An 18593-nucleotide genomic window follows, 5' to 3' on the forward strand; every position below is an offset into this window, starting at 1 on the left:
TACCCTGTTTTAAACCCCCTCTTAGTTGATTTCTTAAACCTGAAGGTAAATTTCGGAAAGGACAGTCTCTGATTGGCCACTTGACTCTATTTGTTTATCCTAGAGCGCAGATAGGATAAAGGGACATAAATGACGAATGGGCGCATCACTCTCTTTTGTTCCTTTGATTTATATATTAAGGGAATGAAAAGAGACTGCATGCTGCTCACTGGTGGATAGGACGCGCAGTGCTGTAGACCAACACCCTCACTGAACCTCGGTTTCACTGAGTCAGTCTGCAAGCCAAGAGGTAAGCATCTGAATTATGATAGGTTTCTCATAGGTTGTTATCCAAGACCTTAGACTGAAGCTGACCAGTGTGTTTCATGTAGGCAGAATGACTCCAGGATCCACGTGCGCGTCGGTAGGAAGGAATGGGGCATTTAAATCTAACTGGAGTTCAGCATTAGATCCCAAGGCTGGATCCACAGACATCACCAAAAGCCAGCAAATCAAATGCAACAGAGAATTTGAGCTGGACAGCACAAACTCGGCAACGAAGGAACGCTCATCTACCGTCAACGAAGAGAACACAAGAAGTAAAAGAATGAAGAAAAGGATGCCGGTTAAATCAGCTAGCAGACAACATGGGAATCGCAGAGTGAAGGCAAATGACAGAGAAAGGCATCGCATGCATAAGCTGAACTCTGCCCTGGATACTCTCAGAAGCGTGCTTCCAACTTTTCCCGATGACGCGAAACTGACTAAAATTGAGACTTTGAGATTCGCGCACAACTACATTTGGGCATTGTCGGAAACACTGAGACTTGCAGACCACGTTCGACAAACTTCAAATCACGATCGGGATCAGGAGAACCTCACTGTGCAAAATATTTGCTTGGATACGCGTTTCAGCGCGTGTAGCGCACGCGCGTCCAAATGGCACTCCACAAACTCATCCTCAAATTGGCAAGAAACTGAAGGCTACTATGCTGACATGTTACTAGAGGGATTGAACTGCGATTTTCGGGACAATCTGACATTTAATCTGATCTGCGAGTAGCAAAACTAATCTTGTCCCTTGCTGTAAAGACCACGAGAATGACATAAGTGTAGAAATTTTATTTTCCATTTACGCCTTATAAAAAACGTCATGATTTAATCCCTTAAATTATTCACATTATTTATTATGTTCCCAGTCATTTTTATACGCAAGGGAAGTTTAAACGCAAAATAGCGCTTTTCTTTAGATTGCCAGCTCTTAACACTAAAAGATGTGTTTGACTGTTATAGTCATAAAGTTGTAAATATGTGTTGTTTCCTTCTTTTTAATTTAAATGTAAACCTTTGATACAAATCATAAGTAAATATTGAATCTGCTTTAGTGTTTCGTCAAAGAAGCTTTAACTGTTGTCCTTATACGACGCTTTCTGCGCTTCCCAGAGCAACAGGTAGTTGATCAAAATAGGGTACATGGGGGTTATTGTTCAATGTCACATTTACATTTAAAAAAAATAAAAATTCAACATCACTAGTAGATATAGATTTGACCTAGTATCATTTAGCTAGGTGTTAATATATTTCTCTATTCTATTTCTTTATATTCTTGCAATAATTGAGTAGGACAGCTTCTTTGAGATTTCTTACAGCTGCACAAAAAAGCTATATTGTACTCTGACTGAAGTGTGAGTGGGTTGATGCTTACATTACAACACTAGAGTATTTAGTCATTTATTCAGTTGTCTTTATAATGCTCTTGAAAAGCATAATTTTCAAAGAAATAAACCATAGAGAAATTTCACAATGGATATGCAAAATTTATTTTCTAGCAAGACTTAACATGTTATTTTTATATAAAAACATGGAGAATCCAAAAGACAATGTACATACATGGAATAGATTTTATATACTGGTGTGCGTGGGGAATACAACAATGATTACATAATTTCAATGATTAGTTTATGATTTTTTTTTATATGCAAATGCCTTAAGTGGTCTTAAGATACCCTAGCATGAGTCTTTTATACAATGAGATAAATGTCTGGAATAACAAGGACACTGGAATGTATGATAACAATAGCACTTAATCTGGATAGACTATATTCACATATTCAGGTGACGTCTAATCACAATTTCCTGATTACTGTTGCCAAAGTCTATTTATATCCATGCACATCTGTCTGAGTATGTAAGAGCTGTTACAAACATTCATTCTGGCAACAAAGCAGCCTCACTGAAAGACTATCCAAATAAAGAGTTGCAGATTTCCAAAGGAATTCCCCAGATAAGGGAATGTGCAGTTTTAAAGTAGAATGTGGGAAACATTCTACTTTGGAAAAACAGTGACAACATCATAACCCTCCGGAGGAGTGACGTGTTCACGTGCGTGTTTCTCGCAGTAAATCTTGTCCTCGACAAAAAAGTGTCCTTTTTGCTTAAGATTGATCCCGCAGTCTGTGCAGACGTAGCATTCTGGATGGCGAAACTTATCTCGAACTTTGACCATCAATCCTCTTTATAACCAAATAAAGAGAAAACAGTTGTTTAGGAAAACATGTTTGCAAAAAAGGCAACAATTCTAACCAAATACTTAACAGAGAGCGAATTATAAAGGTCATAAAGAAATTGAGTTCCCAAATGTTCCACTAGATGGCAACACTGGCATGATACAGCAAAGGACATTTCTGTTCTGAAATGGATTTCATAAAAAAAAAAAAAAAAAAAGGTGAAACTTACACAATCCCTGAACCACATTTGTCACAAAGAGAGAGCTTTTCAGGATTCCCAACCGAGGCTCCAATTTTTGGGGTGGGGGCTTTGACACTTCTGAAGCCTGAGGGTTTATCTGTATCACCTGACACAAAGAAACAGAGATCCATGTAATACTAAGGCTGTCTTTTATAGGCCCAAAGATCTGAAGCAGAATGTGTTTCACAGCTGTAGTTACAGGCATGGCTTTAGATACTGATGATTATTAAATCAGAGATAGATTATTTTATCAACAGAAGCTAAGGCCTGGTGGGTGACCCGTGTGTAATTCATACACAATGTAATATGGTATAAAAGGAAAGATGTATGAGATCATACCAGTTTCCAGGATCTCCTGCAGAACTTTAAAAGAGGCAGACTGGCGAGGAGGCTCATTGGATTCTTGATTCTCCTGCAGCATTTTGTACACTTCAGAGTCTGCAGCTAATGCAGGTATTGGCTGGCCAGGTCTACAGGGATCTGGGCTATAAAACATGCAAAAGGTCACAATGATGACAGCTACAAGACAAACAATATTCTCTCAAAAGTATTATATTATTTAACTAAATCCTAAATGGCTAGTTTCAGCCCGACGGACATAAATTCAAATAAATATACTTATACAGCACAAAACTGGAATAAGTGTAGCACGTAATGATACAGTATACAAGTGTTCATAATAAGTAGAAAAAAAAAACATCTGTACAAAATCTGGTTGTAAACACTTGTTAATTCATAGAAGCTTTGTATTCATGCTGGAACATGTCCCATAAATGTACTATACAACTACACACAAGAAACGTTGAAATTTAAGTGTCAAGGTATTCATAATGCATGTATTTAGAAAAGATTTCCATTTCATATAAAGGCTGTTGTTTTGAACTTTGTACTACTCAAAGAACTTTGAAAACAACATATCACGATTACTGGAGTATTGGAAGGAATGTTTGCAGAATATACATGAATGTTCGATAAATGCTAGACATAACTTAATTAAATGTAAACTTTTCATAGGCTATACATGTGCAAAACTAAATTACATAAGATTTTTCCAGAGGTGTTGCCTGAATGTTATAAATGAAAAGCTGCCGAACGCACATTGATTAACTTATTATGGACATACAGCAAACTCCACAGGTACTGGACTGATATCTTTGACTTTCTTTCAAAAGTACATAAGAGGGACACTCGATCCAGACCCAATAATCGCTATATTATACGTTTTTGTTGAGCATTCCTTTAACAGGCATGAACACCAGTCCATCTTCTTATCTATGGTTCTTGCAAAGAGATTGATTCGTGGCTTAAAGAGCTGATGAATATTATACAGATAGAAAGATTACGATTTATTATGAACAATGAAAAGTCAGATCTATTTCAGGGAATTTTTAATCCTATACTGGATCACTTGGATATATTTTTGCTCCATATTGGTCATATATACGGTTTGATATTTTATTTATATATTTACTAGTTATTTTTCTGTATTCTTTCCATATGTCATAGATGTTTATCCCAGTTATTTAATACCTTTTCTGTTTACTTTTATTTTTGTAAATCGGTACCGCACTGCTGTTATTTTTTGGACCACACATTTTGATCAGGTTTATGTTGTATAAGTGAACATAAGTGTAAAAAAATGGTACACTTTTACAGACCCCAATGTTTTGAATAATAATATATTTTGTCAAGGTAAGAAGCCCTTTTTAAAATAAAATAAAAATATAGGATTGTGTTATAAGATAAAAACATTAGGTTTTTGTGGAGGTAGCTTGCCTTGCCATGTCTTTTGATCTCACATAACAAATGTCGGTAGGTTATCATCGAGGACTCTCTATAATATAATTTCCTGATTTCTTTTTGTTTTTCTGCATGTTTGTTGTACCACATAGCTTTGTGACAGTATGTCAGTGAGGTGTGTATTATGCTTACTTCCTACTGGCTTCACTGGATGCAGCAGAAGTCTGGACGCCATCCACTGCACTGTTAAAACTCTTAATGTTTTCAGAGGAATACAGGCCAGCAGGGTTATTGTACATGTTGGTGACCAACCTCGGACTGCCAGAATTGAAAGGAATGGCACTTCTGTTATGAGCAGAGCCTATATGTTTCATCTCCTACAAAAAAACAAAACAAAAAACAGAGCAGCTACTATGAGTCTAAATCTCAAAAACATGTCAAACAAAACTGTAACTTTAAAAGATTATTTCACCCAAAACGGCTTTGGTCATTTACTAGTTCCAATCCTGTTTGACTTATTTTCTTCTTTTTGTCCATATAATGAAAAATCAGTGGACTCTAATGTTGTTTTGGACTCCACTGACACTGACTAAATGATGACAGAATTTCATTCAAATAAAATAATTTCATAACAATGGCAGTAATATATAACTTTTCAGACCAGAAGAAAAGGACTGAGAATCAATCATTACTTTTTTTTTTAGAACTGTAGATATTATAACCAAGTCGATGTGAACAAAGACCATTTTACAACAGGAGAAAAAAAAAGACAGGGAAAAGTTTTTCCACACTAAGGTTTTAATGACTTTCGTCTGTCAACAACATATTTAACAGTTGTTCCTTACTATGTTTCTCCCTCTGCTTAAAATTAGGAAACATTTGTAACTCCCAAACTATGCAGTCAAACTCCACACACTTCCTATGATCACTCACATTCTGACCCTAAATTTCCAACATACCCTGCAGGATGTGGATCTTGCGTCATGGTTTTGGCTGATGAACTCCCTGTCTCCATGGATAGGGCTTTTTAGGATATAAACAATGACTTCACTTTGGTAGCCTATGGCGTCGTGCCTTTATTTGTTTAGCAGCTATGGTTCCGTTATGTATGACAGTCTCATGCACTACAAAGGTCTTTAAAACTCATTGAAAATGATCAAGGGTCCATATAAAATTCCCTCAGCTCCCAGCTAAGCAGAGCTAAAACGCACCTGTGCTTCTTTATTTGCCAGATTCATCTTGTATGGATTGGTCTTTCCTTCTTCAGTTACCAGTGGGGACCACATTTTTGACTCTGATCTGCAAAAAAATTGTAAACTTTCAAGCAGTGAATCTGTAAATGATTAAGGTACAAAAAGAGAGAGAGAGATGAAAATTAGACCCAGCACCATTTTACAGTGTATGCCATTATCTTCCACCGTGTCACAGAATATTATATCTAGAATGTCTGTAAGAATTTAATAAAAGACAACTTTTCTGTTTGTTTTGTAAGAAGTTTCATTATATTGTGCTTTTCTACATACTTATAGCTAATGCTACATTCAGGTTAACAACTGCATGTTCCCCTTTGCACTGTAATGCCCCACCTGTCAATGGAAAGCACCATTTCCTCTATGCAAGCTTTGATTTTATTTTGTGCTTCCAGGTGAGTCATGCCCTCTGTTGATTCTCCATCTATGGACAGGATCATGTCCCCTATACAAAGGTCTGCTTGAGCCGCTTTGCTTCCTGGAGTCACCTGAAAAGTCAAAACTGGTCATCTAAAAGGCTTTAGAATTAAATTGTATAGTTTTCCATACCCAAATATAAACTTAAAAGAAATACAGCAAGATTTTTATAATAACTTATTTTTGGTGTAGCTTTCACTTGTTACATCCTGACCTCCTCTATGTCAGGGTGGGCACCTTGTTTCTGAGAATAACGTGGATAAACATGCACTCAGCAAATTTTTATTTACACTTTGCTGGCTTATATCAGGATGAATATCAACTAGAATGCATGATGTTTGTTTATTCCTGAACTAAACTGCTTGTTTATTTTCTGGATACTCTTAGATCCAATCCCGACTAAAGGGTCGTTCACATCAAGGATGATAACTATAATGATAAATCAAACAATGAAGTTTTGATATTTGTTCTAATTCTGTGAGAATACAGATAGATGACATAACGCTAGGGCACGCTTACAGTAAACAGACTGTTATTGTGCATTGTGGATGCTGATAGATTTATCATTGCAGTCATCGTTTTTGGTGTGGAATGGCCTTCATTTCTAAAATGAGATCTGAAAAGAAGTGCTATTTAAAGCGAACTATTTTTGGTATCAATATGGTGGCACCCATGAAAGAGACCCACTCTAGTAAAATAAAATAGCTTATTCTAGAAATCTGATGTTGGGAGTCTTATACTAATGCAAGTGAACATTTTTTTTCTTTATACATACAACTTCTAGTTAAAAAATGTATTCAGTGCCCCTTTAAGAGATGACAGGCAGCTTGTTGCGGTAGAAGGTACCGTTTGTGTGTCATATTACAATCATAACATGCATTCATGCCATGAATACTTGTAATGTTTTCAAATCAATACAGGTTAGGCGACTGAACACTTTTCTGCTAAACCATATGGAATGAAGCACAGAACTAGTTCTATTTTGCGTCAAGATGAGCTAGTTATTAGCTAATTGGTTCCTTTTGTTTCGCGAAACATTTAATCCAAGTGTTCGAGACATTACAACACTGAAGTTTAGGACGATCCGGTCGCGTTCACGTGCGTTCCTGTTGGATGCTGCTGCTGCATGCAGGCGTGACACGTCTTTGAGAAAGTTTATCCAGATCCTGGAGTATAATATGTTGGCCTAGTGATGTCTGTGAAATCCATTTTTCCTCTGTGATTAATTATTAACAAATCCAAAATTAATGTCTTACCCTCGAGATTGTCAGAGGTTGTTCGAAATCTTTTCCCCCGACCAGACGGAAGCCCCACGGTCCAGGACCTTGTAAAACAACCCGTAAAGGCATTATTATTTCCAACACGTAGCCTAAACGGGTGGCGTCTAGTGCACTGTAATCTGTGCTCTGAACTCCGCAGTTTCGAGTACTGTAATTGTAGCGGGACAGGGCGTTCCCTTTGAAGAGACGATACCTGGGCGGAGCTTCCTCAGAAGTGAGCGAATAATAATGTCAAGTATCTGTGCTGATAAGAGCGTGTTTCCTATGTTTATTTAGGGGTGGACCATTACGTCATCTTATATTGGAGTTGACCATGTATGGAAGAGTCAAATCCTGAGATTTGGTATGTGCCACTCCCAAATCGAGTAGATTTTTGGCATGGGGGGCAATTCGCTTAGTGCATGAATATTCAGCGGGACTGGATCACATTCTCAACATTCCCAAAGAGTGGAACAAGTGCAGACAAAACAGGCAACGCGGAAGCACAATGTCAATATTTAATTTACACTAGAGTTTTATAAACTTAACAACAGTACCACTTCCACTGAAGTGGCTATGTTTGTTGACATTTTCCAAAGTTTTATACTGTTTCAGATAAACTGCCTTAGTAAGGGGATGTTAATGTCATTCCATTCAAAAATGTTTCCTAAAATGTTAATGGTTAGTACAGATAAGGGTTCTGGTTAGCATGTTATATAGAGCCAGGGGCTTATCAATCTGTTTAGTAACCAGGCCGGATGCAGTTACGATGTCAGTTGGAACACTGAACTAAACGATCTTAACTTCTCTTAACTTGGTGACACCCTTCCTGCAGAGTTTACCCCTTCTTTATAAAATCTGCCTGTAATTATCAAGCGGTCCTAGTCTGTCAGTAACAGTTTCAAGTATCTATGCTAAACTGAAATATGCAGAATGGAAAACAATATAATCTAAAATAATAATAATAATAAAAATCCACTTTTGCCTTCCCATGACTTTCCAAAAGGGAGAGAGAAAATAATATGGTAGTTTGAGGAGAGAGAGAGATGTCAAATATTCATTCAAGCCCCCAGAAACTACTTTTTGTAATTTAATGCTATAGGGTAACATACAAATAAAGCTAATTTACTAATTGGTTTATTGCAGAAATGCATCATCACAGGCTTATTATTTTATGCAATAAGAAACTATGCAATTAAAAGAAAATTGTAGTACTATATAAAGTAAACTATTAAATTAGCAATATATATGTATATATATATATATATATATATATATATATATATATATATATATATATATATATATATATATATATATATATAATAAATCACTGTTTTGCTGGGATGCAAATTAATTAATTTTAATGGAAATGCATCATTGCATTATCACGGTCTGTGAAATACCTGTTCATGCATGACAAACCCATGTACTTTTACTGCCACATATAGTGTATAGTGTATGTATTTGCATGCAATTAGAAATTTTGAAATGTTAAATCATGTAAAATACAATAAATAAATAACAAATAATTAAAATGAAATATTAGTGCAAAATAAGAAAAACTACAATGAAAATAAATGAAATAAAATATCTACAATGGAAAAGTAATGGAAAAGCATAAAAATAAATAAACAAACAACAATCATGAAAAATTCTATAAATAAAAAAAGATAGAAATCTCTCTCTCCGACCACCAGAAAGATTTTTTTTTCTTTTTTTATTTCACGGTTGGATGTTAATATCCTAATACTTTATATTAAATCATTATTCTGTCTAATTAAAATGAAAATAATTACTTTAATTAAGATTAAAGTCTATTAGTAGACATTTGGCCTTTTTATATTAAACAACAGAGAACCAAATTAAGTAAAATGGCAATAAATAGTTATTTTAACTTATTTAAATAAAAATGAAAATACTGAAATTTGTTGTTGAAAGTAGTAAAATGTATTACGTAATAAGTAGAAATTTGCCATCTTTGAAAAAATTACAGAGAACCAGATTAAATATTTTCCTTAATCTCTAACAACATTTTTTTTAAGTGTCTTTCCATTAAAAGTTGAAGGCTGCTACATTTACAGCCTGTTCACTGAAAGAGCCTGTTGGCGGCACCAGCGGTGTGTAATGTAGCTGCGAGCTCGGAGCTGAAGAGCATAAATCAGATGTGCTGTAAACCCGCGACCAACAGGGGTCACCCTCAGCCGTCTGCGCTCGAACATGCCGACAGTTTTGAAATGTGTCACTGTTGTTTTCGTTTCCACTTTTTTTCCGTGATGACAGCACTGTGAACCACAAACACACAGCTCGTTCTAAAATAATAATAATAATAATAATAATAATAACTAGATAGTAAAGTTTGTTTTCAAACTTTAAGTTGGCTTGAAAAAGCCTGGCCAGAAAGCTAGAAAAATGTAGAAAGTTTGAAAAGCTTAAAAAGTTTTAAAAATGTAAAAGTTTGAAAAGTTAAGAAGTTTAAAAAAGAAAGTGATTAACATATTACTAGCATTATAAGCAAGTGACTACCATGTCGTTAGCATGATTAGCAAAGTTGTTAACATGTTTCTAGCATGTTGAGAGCATGATTTTAGCATGATTAGCATTTTGCTAGCATGTTTCTAGCATGTGACTAGCATGTTTCCAGCATGATTAGCATGTTGCTAGCATGTCGCTAACATTTTGCTAGCATGATTAGCATGTTGCTAGCATGTTTGTAGCATGATTAGCATGTTGCTAACATGTTTCTAGCATGATTAGCATGTGGCTAGCATGTTGTTAGCATGTTTCGAGCATGATTAGCATGTTGCTAGTATGTCGCTAACATTTTGCTAGCATGATTAGCATGTTGCTAGCATGTTTGTAGCATGATTAGCATGTTGTTAACATTTTAGTAGCATGATTAGCATGTGGCTAGCATGTCTCTAGCATGATTTTCATGTTGCTAGCATTTTATTAACATGATTAGCAAGTGACTAGCATGTCGTTAGCATGTTTGTAGCATGATTAGCATTTTGCTAGCATTTTGCTAGCATGATTAGCATGTTGCTAGCATTCCACTAGCATGTTTGTAGAATGATTAGCATGTTGTTAACATTTCGCTAGCATTTTGTTAGCATGATTAGCATGTTGCTAATATGTTTGTAGCATGATTAGCATGTTGCTAGCATGTCGCTAGCATGTTTGTAGCATTATTAGCATTTTGCTAACATGTTTCTAGTATGATTAGCATGTTGCTAGCATGTTGCTAGCATTTTTGTAGCATGATTAGCATGTTGTTAGCATGTAACTAACATTTTGCTAGCATTATTAGCATGTTGCTAGCATGTTTCTAGCATGATTAGCATGTTGCTAGCATGTTTCTAGCATGATTAGCATGATTAGCATTTTGCTAGCATGTTTCTAGCATGATTAGCATGTTGCTAGCATTTCGCTAACATTTTGCTAGCATGATTAGCATGTTGCTAGCATGTTTGTAGCATGATTAGCATGTTGCTAACATGTTTCTAGCATGATTAGCATTTGGCTAGCATGTTGTTAGCATGTTTCGAGCATGATTAGCATGTTGCTAGTATGTCGCTAACATTTTGCTAGCATGATTAGCATGTTGCTAGCATGTTTGTAGCATGATTAGCATGTTGTTAACATTTTAGTAGCATGATTAGCATGTGGCTAACATGTCTCTAGCATGATTTTCATGTTGCTAGCATTTTATTAACATGATTAGCAAGTGACTAGCATGTCGTTAGCATGTTTGTAGCATGATTAGCATTTTGCTAGCATTTTGCTAGCATGATTAGCATGTTGCTAGCATTCCACTAGCATGTTTGTAGAATGATTAGCATGTTGTTAACATTTCGCTAGCATTTTGTTAGCATGATTAGCATGTTGCTAATATGTTTGTAGCATGATTAGCATGTTGCTAGCATGTCGCTAGCATGTTTGTAGCATTATTAGCATTTTGCTAACATGTTTCTAGTATGATTAGCATGTTGCTAGCATGTTGCTAGCATTTTTGTAGCATGATTAGCATGTTGTTAGCATGTAACTAACATTTTGCTAGCATTATTAGCATGTTGCTAGCATGTTTCTAGCATGATTAGCATGTTGCTAGCATGTTTCTAGCATGATTAGCATGTGGCTAGCATGTTGTTAGCATGTTTCTAGCATGATTAGCATGTTGCTAGCATGTCGCTAACATTTTGCTAGCATGATTAGCATGTTGCTAGCATGTTTGTAGCATGATTAGCATGTTGCTAACATGTTTCTAGCATGATTAGCATGTGGCTAGCATGTCTCTAGCATGTTGTTAGCATGTTTCTAGCATGATTAGCATGTTGCTAGCATGTCGCTAACATTTTGCTAGCATGATTAGCATGTTGCTAGCATGTTTGTAGCATGATTAGCATGTTGTTAACATTTTAGTAGCATGATTAGCATGTGGCTAGCATGTCTCTAGCATGTTGTTAGCATGTTTCTAGCATGATTAGCATGTTGCTAGCATGTCGCTAACATTTTGCTAGCATGATTAGCATGTTGCTAGCATGTTTGTAGCATGATTAGCATGTTGTTAACATTTTAGTAGCATGATAAGCATGTGGCTAGCATGTCTCTAGCATGATTTTCATGTTGCTAGCATTTTATTAACATGATTAGCAAGTGACTAGCATGTCGTTAGCATGTTTGTAGCATGATTAGCATGTTGCTAGTATGTCTCTAGCATGTTTTTAGAATGATTAGTATACAACTAGCATGTTGCTAGCATGATTAAAATGTGACTAGCAAGTGACTAACATGTTTCTATGCTAATCCAGGTAAAACCAGTTGATTCAGTTAGAACCAGCGTGACAGTGGCCAAAACTACTTTAAAACCATGTTAAAAGCATGTTTTTGACATGATTATCAAGTTACTAACATGTTGTTAACATGTTTCTATGATAATCGAGCTAAAACCAGTTGATTCAGTTAGAAACCAGCTAAGACCAGCTTGACAGTGGCCAAAACCACTTTAAACCATGTTAGAAGTATGTTTCTAGTCTGATTAGCAAGTTACTAGCATGTTATTAACATGTTTCTATGATAATCTAGTTAAAACCAGTTGATTCAGTAAATAAAACCATCTAAAACCAGCTAAGACCAGCTAAAGCCAGCTTGACAGTGGCCAAAACCACTTTAAACCATGTTAGAAGTATGTTTCTAGTCTGATTATCAAGTTACTAACATGTTGTTAACATGTTTCTATGATAATCTAGGTAAAACCAGTTGATTCAGTAAAGAAAACCACCTAAAACCAGCTAAGACCAGCTAAAGCCAGCTTGACAGTGGCCAAAACCACTTTAAACCATGTTAGAAGTATGTTTCTAGACTGATTAGCAAATTACTAACATGTTGTTAATATGTTTTTATGATAATCTAGCTAAAACCAGTTTGATTCATTAAAGAAAACCACCTTAAACCAGCTAAGACCAGCTAAAGCCAGCTTGACAGTGGCCAAAACCACTTTAAACCATGTTAGAAGTATGTTTCTAGTCTGATTAGCAAGTAACTAACATGGTATTAACATGTTTCTATGATAATCTAGCTAAAACCAGTTGATTCAGTAAAGAAAACCACCTAAAACCAGCTAAGACCAGCTAAGGCCAGCGTGACAGTGGCCAAAACCACTTTAAAACTTGTTAGAAGTATGTTTCTAGTCTGATTAGTGAGTAACTAGCATGTTGTTAGCATGTTTCTATGCGAATCTGGCAAAAACCAGCTAAAAACAGTGGATTCAGTAAAAACCAGCTAAAACCCAGCTAAGACCAGCGTGAGAGTGGTCAAAACCACTTAAAAACCAGTTTGGGAGACTAGCCAAAACAACTGATCAGCTTAGGCTGGTTTTAGCTGTATTCTCAGTAGAGAGTTTTTAAGGTTTGCCCTGGTAGTAGACAGCTTAAATATATTATAAGCCTTATTTTTCAAAAGTTTGTACCCCCGCAATGAAAGTCTATGGGATTTAAGGTGGTTTTGGTAGTCTGGTTTACGAAAACCATAAGCAGAATCAGTTAGAAAAGATATAGCAACCCGAGTCAGACCAGTCTGAAGGTCTGACCCGAGTTTGGTGGTTCTAGCTTGAAAGCTCTAGGAGGAGATAGTGTTTAAAATTTGGCTCAGAAGAATAATAATAATAACTAGATAAAAAAGTTCGTCAAGACAAACTTTAAGTTGGCTTGAGAAAGCCTGACCAGAAAGTCTGAAAAGTTTGAAAAGTTTGAAAAGTTTAAGAAGTTTAAAAAGTTTTAAGTTTGACGGTTTTCAGTCTGAGATAGATAGATAGATAGAGTTTGAAGATAGATAGATAGATAGATAGATAGAGTTTGAATATAGATAGATAGATAGATAAAGTTTGAAGATAGATAGGTAGATAGATAGAGTTTGAAGATAGTGTTTGAAGATAGATAGATAGATAGATAGATAGATTAGTTTTAATATAGATGGATAGAGAGATAAACATCTAACATTACCATGTTGCTAGCATGATTTTAGCATGATTAGCATGCGACTAGCGACTAGCATGTTGCTAGCATGATTTTAGCATGATTTAGCATGCGACTAGCGACTAGCATGTTGCTAGCATGATTTTAGCATGATTAGCATGCGACTAACATGTTGCTAGCATGATTTTAGCATGATTAGCATGCGACTAGCATGTTGCTAGCATGATTTTAGCATGATTAGCATGTTGCTAGCATGATTTTAGCATGATTAGCATGTTGCTAGCATGATTTTAGCATGATTAGCATGCAACTAGCATGATTTTAGCATGATTAGCATGTTGCTAGCATGATTTTAGCATGATTAGCATGTTGCTAGCATGATTTTAGCATGATTAGCATGCGACTAGCATGTTGCTAGCATGATTTTAGCATGATTAGCATGTTGCTAGCATGATTTTAGCATGATTAGCATGCGACTAGCATGTTGCTAGCATGATTTTAGCATGATTAGCATGTTTCTAGCATGATTTTAGCATGATTAGCATGCAACTAGCATGTTGCTAGCATGATTTTTAGCATGACTAGCATGTTGCTAGCATGATTTTAGCATGATTAGCATGCGACTAGCATGTTGCTAGCATGATTTTAGCATGATTAGCATGTTGCTAGCATGATTTTAGCATGATTAGCATGCGACTAGCATGTTGCTAGCATGATTTTAACATGATTAGCATGTTGCTAGCATGATTTTAGCATGATTAGCATGTTGCTAGCATGATTTTAGCATGATTAGCATGCGACTAGCATGTTGCTAGCATGATTTTAGCATGATTAGCATGTTGCTAGCATGATTTTAGCATGATTAGCATGCGACTAGCATTTTGCTAGCATGATTTTTAGCATGACTAGCACGTTGCTAGCATGATTTTAGCATGATTAGCATGCGACTAGCATATTGCTAGCATGATTTTAGCATGATTAGCATGTTGCTAGCATGATTTTAGCATGATTAGCATGTTGCTAGCATGATTTTAGCATGATTAGCATGCGACTAGCATGTTGCTAGCATGATTTTAGCATGATTAGCATGTTGCTAGCATGATTTTAGCATGATTAGCAGGCGACTAGCATGTTGTTAGCATGATTTTAGCATGATTAGCATGTTGCTAGCATGATTTTAGCATGATTTTAGCATGATTAGCATGCGACTAGCATGATTTTAGCATGATTATCATGTTGCTAGCATGATTTTAGCATGATTAGCATGTTGCTAGCATGATTTTAGCATGATTAGCATGCGACTAGCATGTTGCTAGCATGATTTTTTAGCATGACTAGCATGTTGTTAGGATAGATAGATAGATAGATAGATAGATAGATAGATAAGTTTGAATAGATAGATAGATAGATAGATGAGTTTGAATATAGATAGATAGATAGATAGATGAGTTTGAATATAGATAGATAGATAGATAGATGAGTTTGAAGATAGATAGATAGATAGATAGATAGATAGATAGATAGATAGATAGATAGATAGATAGATAGATAGATAGATGAGTTTGATGATAGATAGATAGATAGATAGATAGATAGATAGATAGATTAGTTTTAATATAGATAGATAAGTTTGATAGATAGATAGATAGATAGATAGATAGATAGATAGATAGATAGATAGATAGATAGATAGATTAGTTTTAATATAGATAGATAGATGAGTTTGAATATAGATAGATAGATAGATAGATGAGTTTGATTATAGATAGATGAGTTTGATTATAGATAGATAGATAGATTAGTTTTAATATAGATAGATGAGTTTGATAGATAGATAGATAGATAGATAGATAGATAGATAGATAGAGTTTGAATATAGATAGATAGATGAGTTTGAATGAGTTTGAATGGGTTAGTAATAGTACATAGGTTAGTCTGATTGAGTCTAATGGGCTTCAGTGTGTTTAGATTTGAATTTTTGACAGTTGGAGTTCACGGAATGTTCAGATGAGCAGAGGCTTTTCAATGCAAGTCTATGGGATTTTTATGATTTTTAATCTTCAGTTTTATGAAAAGTATAAGTCCGATCAGTTAGAAAAGATATAGCACACCCGGCGAGATTAGTCTGAAGAGCTGGTCCGAGTTTGGAGTCTGTAGAGTTAAAGCTCTAGGAGGAGTTAGAGTTGATAATTTAGTCTAAGAAGAATAATAATAATAACTAGATAAAAAAGTTCGTCAAGACAAACTTTAAGTTGGCTTGAGAAAGCCTGACCAGAAAGTCTGAAAAGTTTGAAAAGTTTGAAAAGTTTAAGAAGTTTAAAAAGTTTTAAGTTTGACGGTTTTCAGTCTGAGATAGATAGATAGATAGATAGAGTTTGAAGATAGATAGATAGATAGATAGAGTTTGAATATAGATAGATAGATAGATAAAGTTTGAAGATAGATAGGTAGATAGATAGAGTTTGAAGATAGTGTTTGAAGATAGATAGATAGATAGATAGATATATAGATAGATAGATAGATTAGTTTTAATATAGATGGATAGAGAGATAGATTAGTTTTAATATAGATGGATAGATAGATAGATTAGTTTTAATATAGATAGATAGATAAGTTTTAATATAGATAGATAGATAGATGGATAGATAGATACAGTCAGAAGATAGATAGATACAACCATAAGATAGATAGAAAGATTAGTTTTAATATAGATAGATAGAAAGATAGATTTAGATAGATAGATTAGGTTTAATATAGCATGTTGCTAGCATGATTTTAGCATGATTAGCATGCGACTAGCATGTTGCTAACATGATTTTAGCATGATTAGCATGCGACTAGCATGATTCTAGCATGATTAGCATGTTGCTAGCATGATTTTAGCATGATTAGCATGCGACTAGCATGTTGCTAGCATGATTTTAGCATTATTAGCATGTTGCTAGCATGATTTTAGCATGATTAGCATGTTGCTAGCATGATTTTAGCATGATTAGCATGCGACAAGCATGTTGCTAGCATGATTTTAGCATGATTAGCATGTTGCTAGCATGATTTTAGCATGATTAGCAGGCAACTAGCATTTTGCTAGCATGATTTTAGCATGATTAGCATGTTGCTAGCATGATTTTAGCATGATTAGCATGCGACTAGCATGTTGCTAGCATGATTGTAGCATGATTAGCATGTTGCTAGCATGATTGTAGCATGATTAGCATGTTGCTAGCATGATTTTAGCCATGATTAGCATGTTGCTAGCATGATTTTAGCATGATTAGCATGCGACTAGCATGTTGCTAGCATGATTTTTAGCATGACTAGCATGTTGCTAGCATGATTTTAGCATGATTAGCATGCGACTAGCATGTTGCTAGCATGATTTTAGCATGATTAGCATGTTGTACATTTTAGCATGATTAGCATGTTTGCTAGCATGATTTTAGCATGATTAGCATGCGACTAGCATGTTGCTAGCGATGATTTTAGCCATGATTAGCATGTTGGCTAGCATGATTTTAGCATGATTAGCATGGTGCTAGCATGATTTTAGCATGATTAGCATGCGACTAGCATGTTGCTAGCATGATTTTTAGCATGACTAGCATGCTGCTAGCATGATTTTAGCATGATTAGCATGCTACTAGCAGTGATTTTAACATGATTAGCATGTTGCTAGCATGATTTTAGCATGATTAGCATGTTGCTAGCATGATTTTAGCATGATTAGCATGCGACTAGCATGTTGCTAGCATGATTTTAGCATGATTAGCATGTTGCTAGCATGATTACATGTTGCTAGCATGATTTTAGCATGATTAGCATGCGACTAGCATGATTTTAGCATGATTAGCATGCGACTAACATGTTTGCTAGCATGATTTTAGCATGATTAGCATGTTGCTAGCATGATTTTAGCATGAATAGCAGGCGACTAGCATGTTGTTAGCATGATTTTAGCATGATTAGCATGTTGCTAGCATGATTTTAGCATGATTTTAGCATGATTAGCATGCGACTAGCATGATTTTAGCATGATTAGCATGTTGCTAGCATGATTTTAGCATGATTAGCATGTTGCTAGCATGATTTTAGCATGATTAGCATGCGACTAGCATGTTGCTAGCATGATTTTTAGCATGACTAGCATGTTGTTAGGATAGATAGATAGATAGATAGATAGATAGATAGATAGATAGATAGATAGATAGATAGATAGATAGATAAGTTTGAATAGATAGATAGATAGATAGATAGATAGATAGATAGATAGATAGATAGATAGATAGATAGATAGATAGATGAGTTTGAATATAGATAGATAGATAGATGAGTTTGAATATAGATAGATAGATGAGTTTGAATATAGATAGATAGATAGATGAGTTTGAATATAGATAGATAGATAGATAGATAGATAGATAGATAGATAGATAGATAGATAGATAGATAGATAGATAGATAGATAGATAGATAGATAGATAGATAGATAGATAGATTAGTTTTAATATAGATAGATAAGTTTGATAGATAGATAGATAGATAGATAGATAGATAGATAGATAGATAGATAGATAGATTAGTTTTAATATAGATAGATAGATGAGTTTGAATATAGATAGATAGATGAGTTTGAATATAGATAGATAGATAGATAGATGAGTTTGATTATAGATAGATGAGTTTGATTATAGATAGATAGATAGATGAGTTTGATTATAGATAGATGA

General features: G+C 35.0%; 2 protein-coding genes across 2 annotated transcripts; one reads left to right on the top strand and one right to left on the bottom strand.

Annotated features, from left to right (window-relative positions):
* The first annotated feature begins 217 nt into the window (after positions 1–217).
* LOC113113179 (neurogenic differentiation factor 2-like) lies at positions 218–1287 on the top strand. The gene is made up of 2 exons (XM_026279351.1): positions 218–289; positions 376–1287. The coding sequence occupies exon 2, from the start codon at positions 377–379 to the stop codon at positions 1040–1042; it is 666 nt and encodes a 221-aa protein (XP_026135136.1). The 5' UTR covers positions 218–289; position 376; the 3' UTR covers positions 1043–1287.
* A 484-nt stretch (positions 1288–1771) lies between these two features.
* On the bottom strand, positions 1772–7593 carry LOC113112719 (PDZ and LIM domain protein 1-like). Its single transcript, XM_026278501.1, has 7 exons — positions 7391–7593; positions 6054–6205; positions 5679–5766; positions 4660–4844; positions 3067–3212; positions 2716–2833; positions 1772–2492 (listed from the first exon to the last, which is right to left on the bottom strand). Exons 1-7 carry the CDS (start codon positions 7481–7483, stop codon positions 2306–2308), a joined length of 969 nt encoding a protein of 322 aa, XP_026134286.1. The 5' UTR covers positions 7484–7593; the 3' UTR covers positions 1772–2305.
* Positions 7594–18593: the final 11000 nt, after the last annotated feature.

This window comes from Carassius auratus, chromosome 13 (genome assembly GCF_003368295.1).
Source record: "Carassius auratus strain Wakin chromosome 13, ASM336829v1, whole genome shotgun sequence".
In the NCBI taxonomy this organism is placed as follows: domain Eukaryota; kingdom Metazoa; phylum Chordata; class Actinopteri; order Cypriniformes; family Cyprinidae; genus Carassius; species Carassius auratus.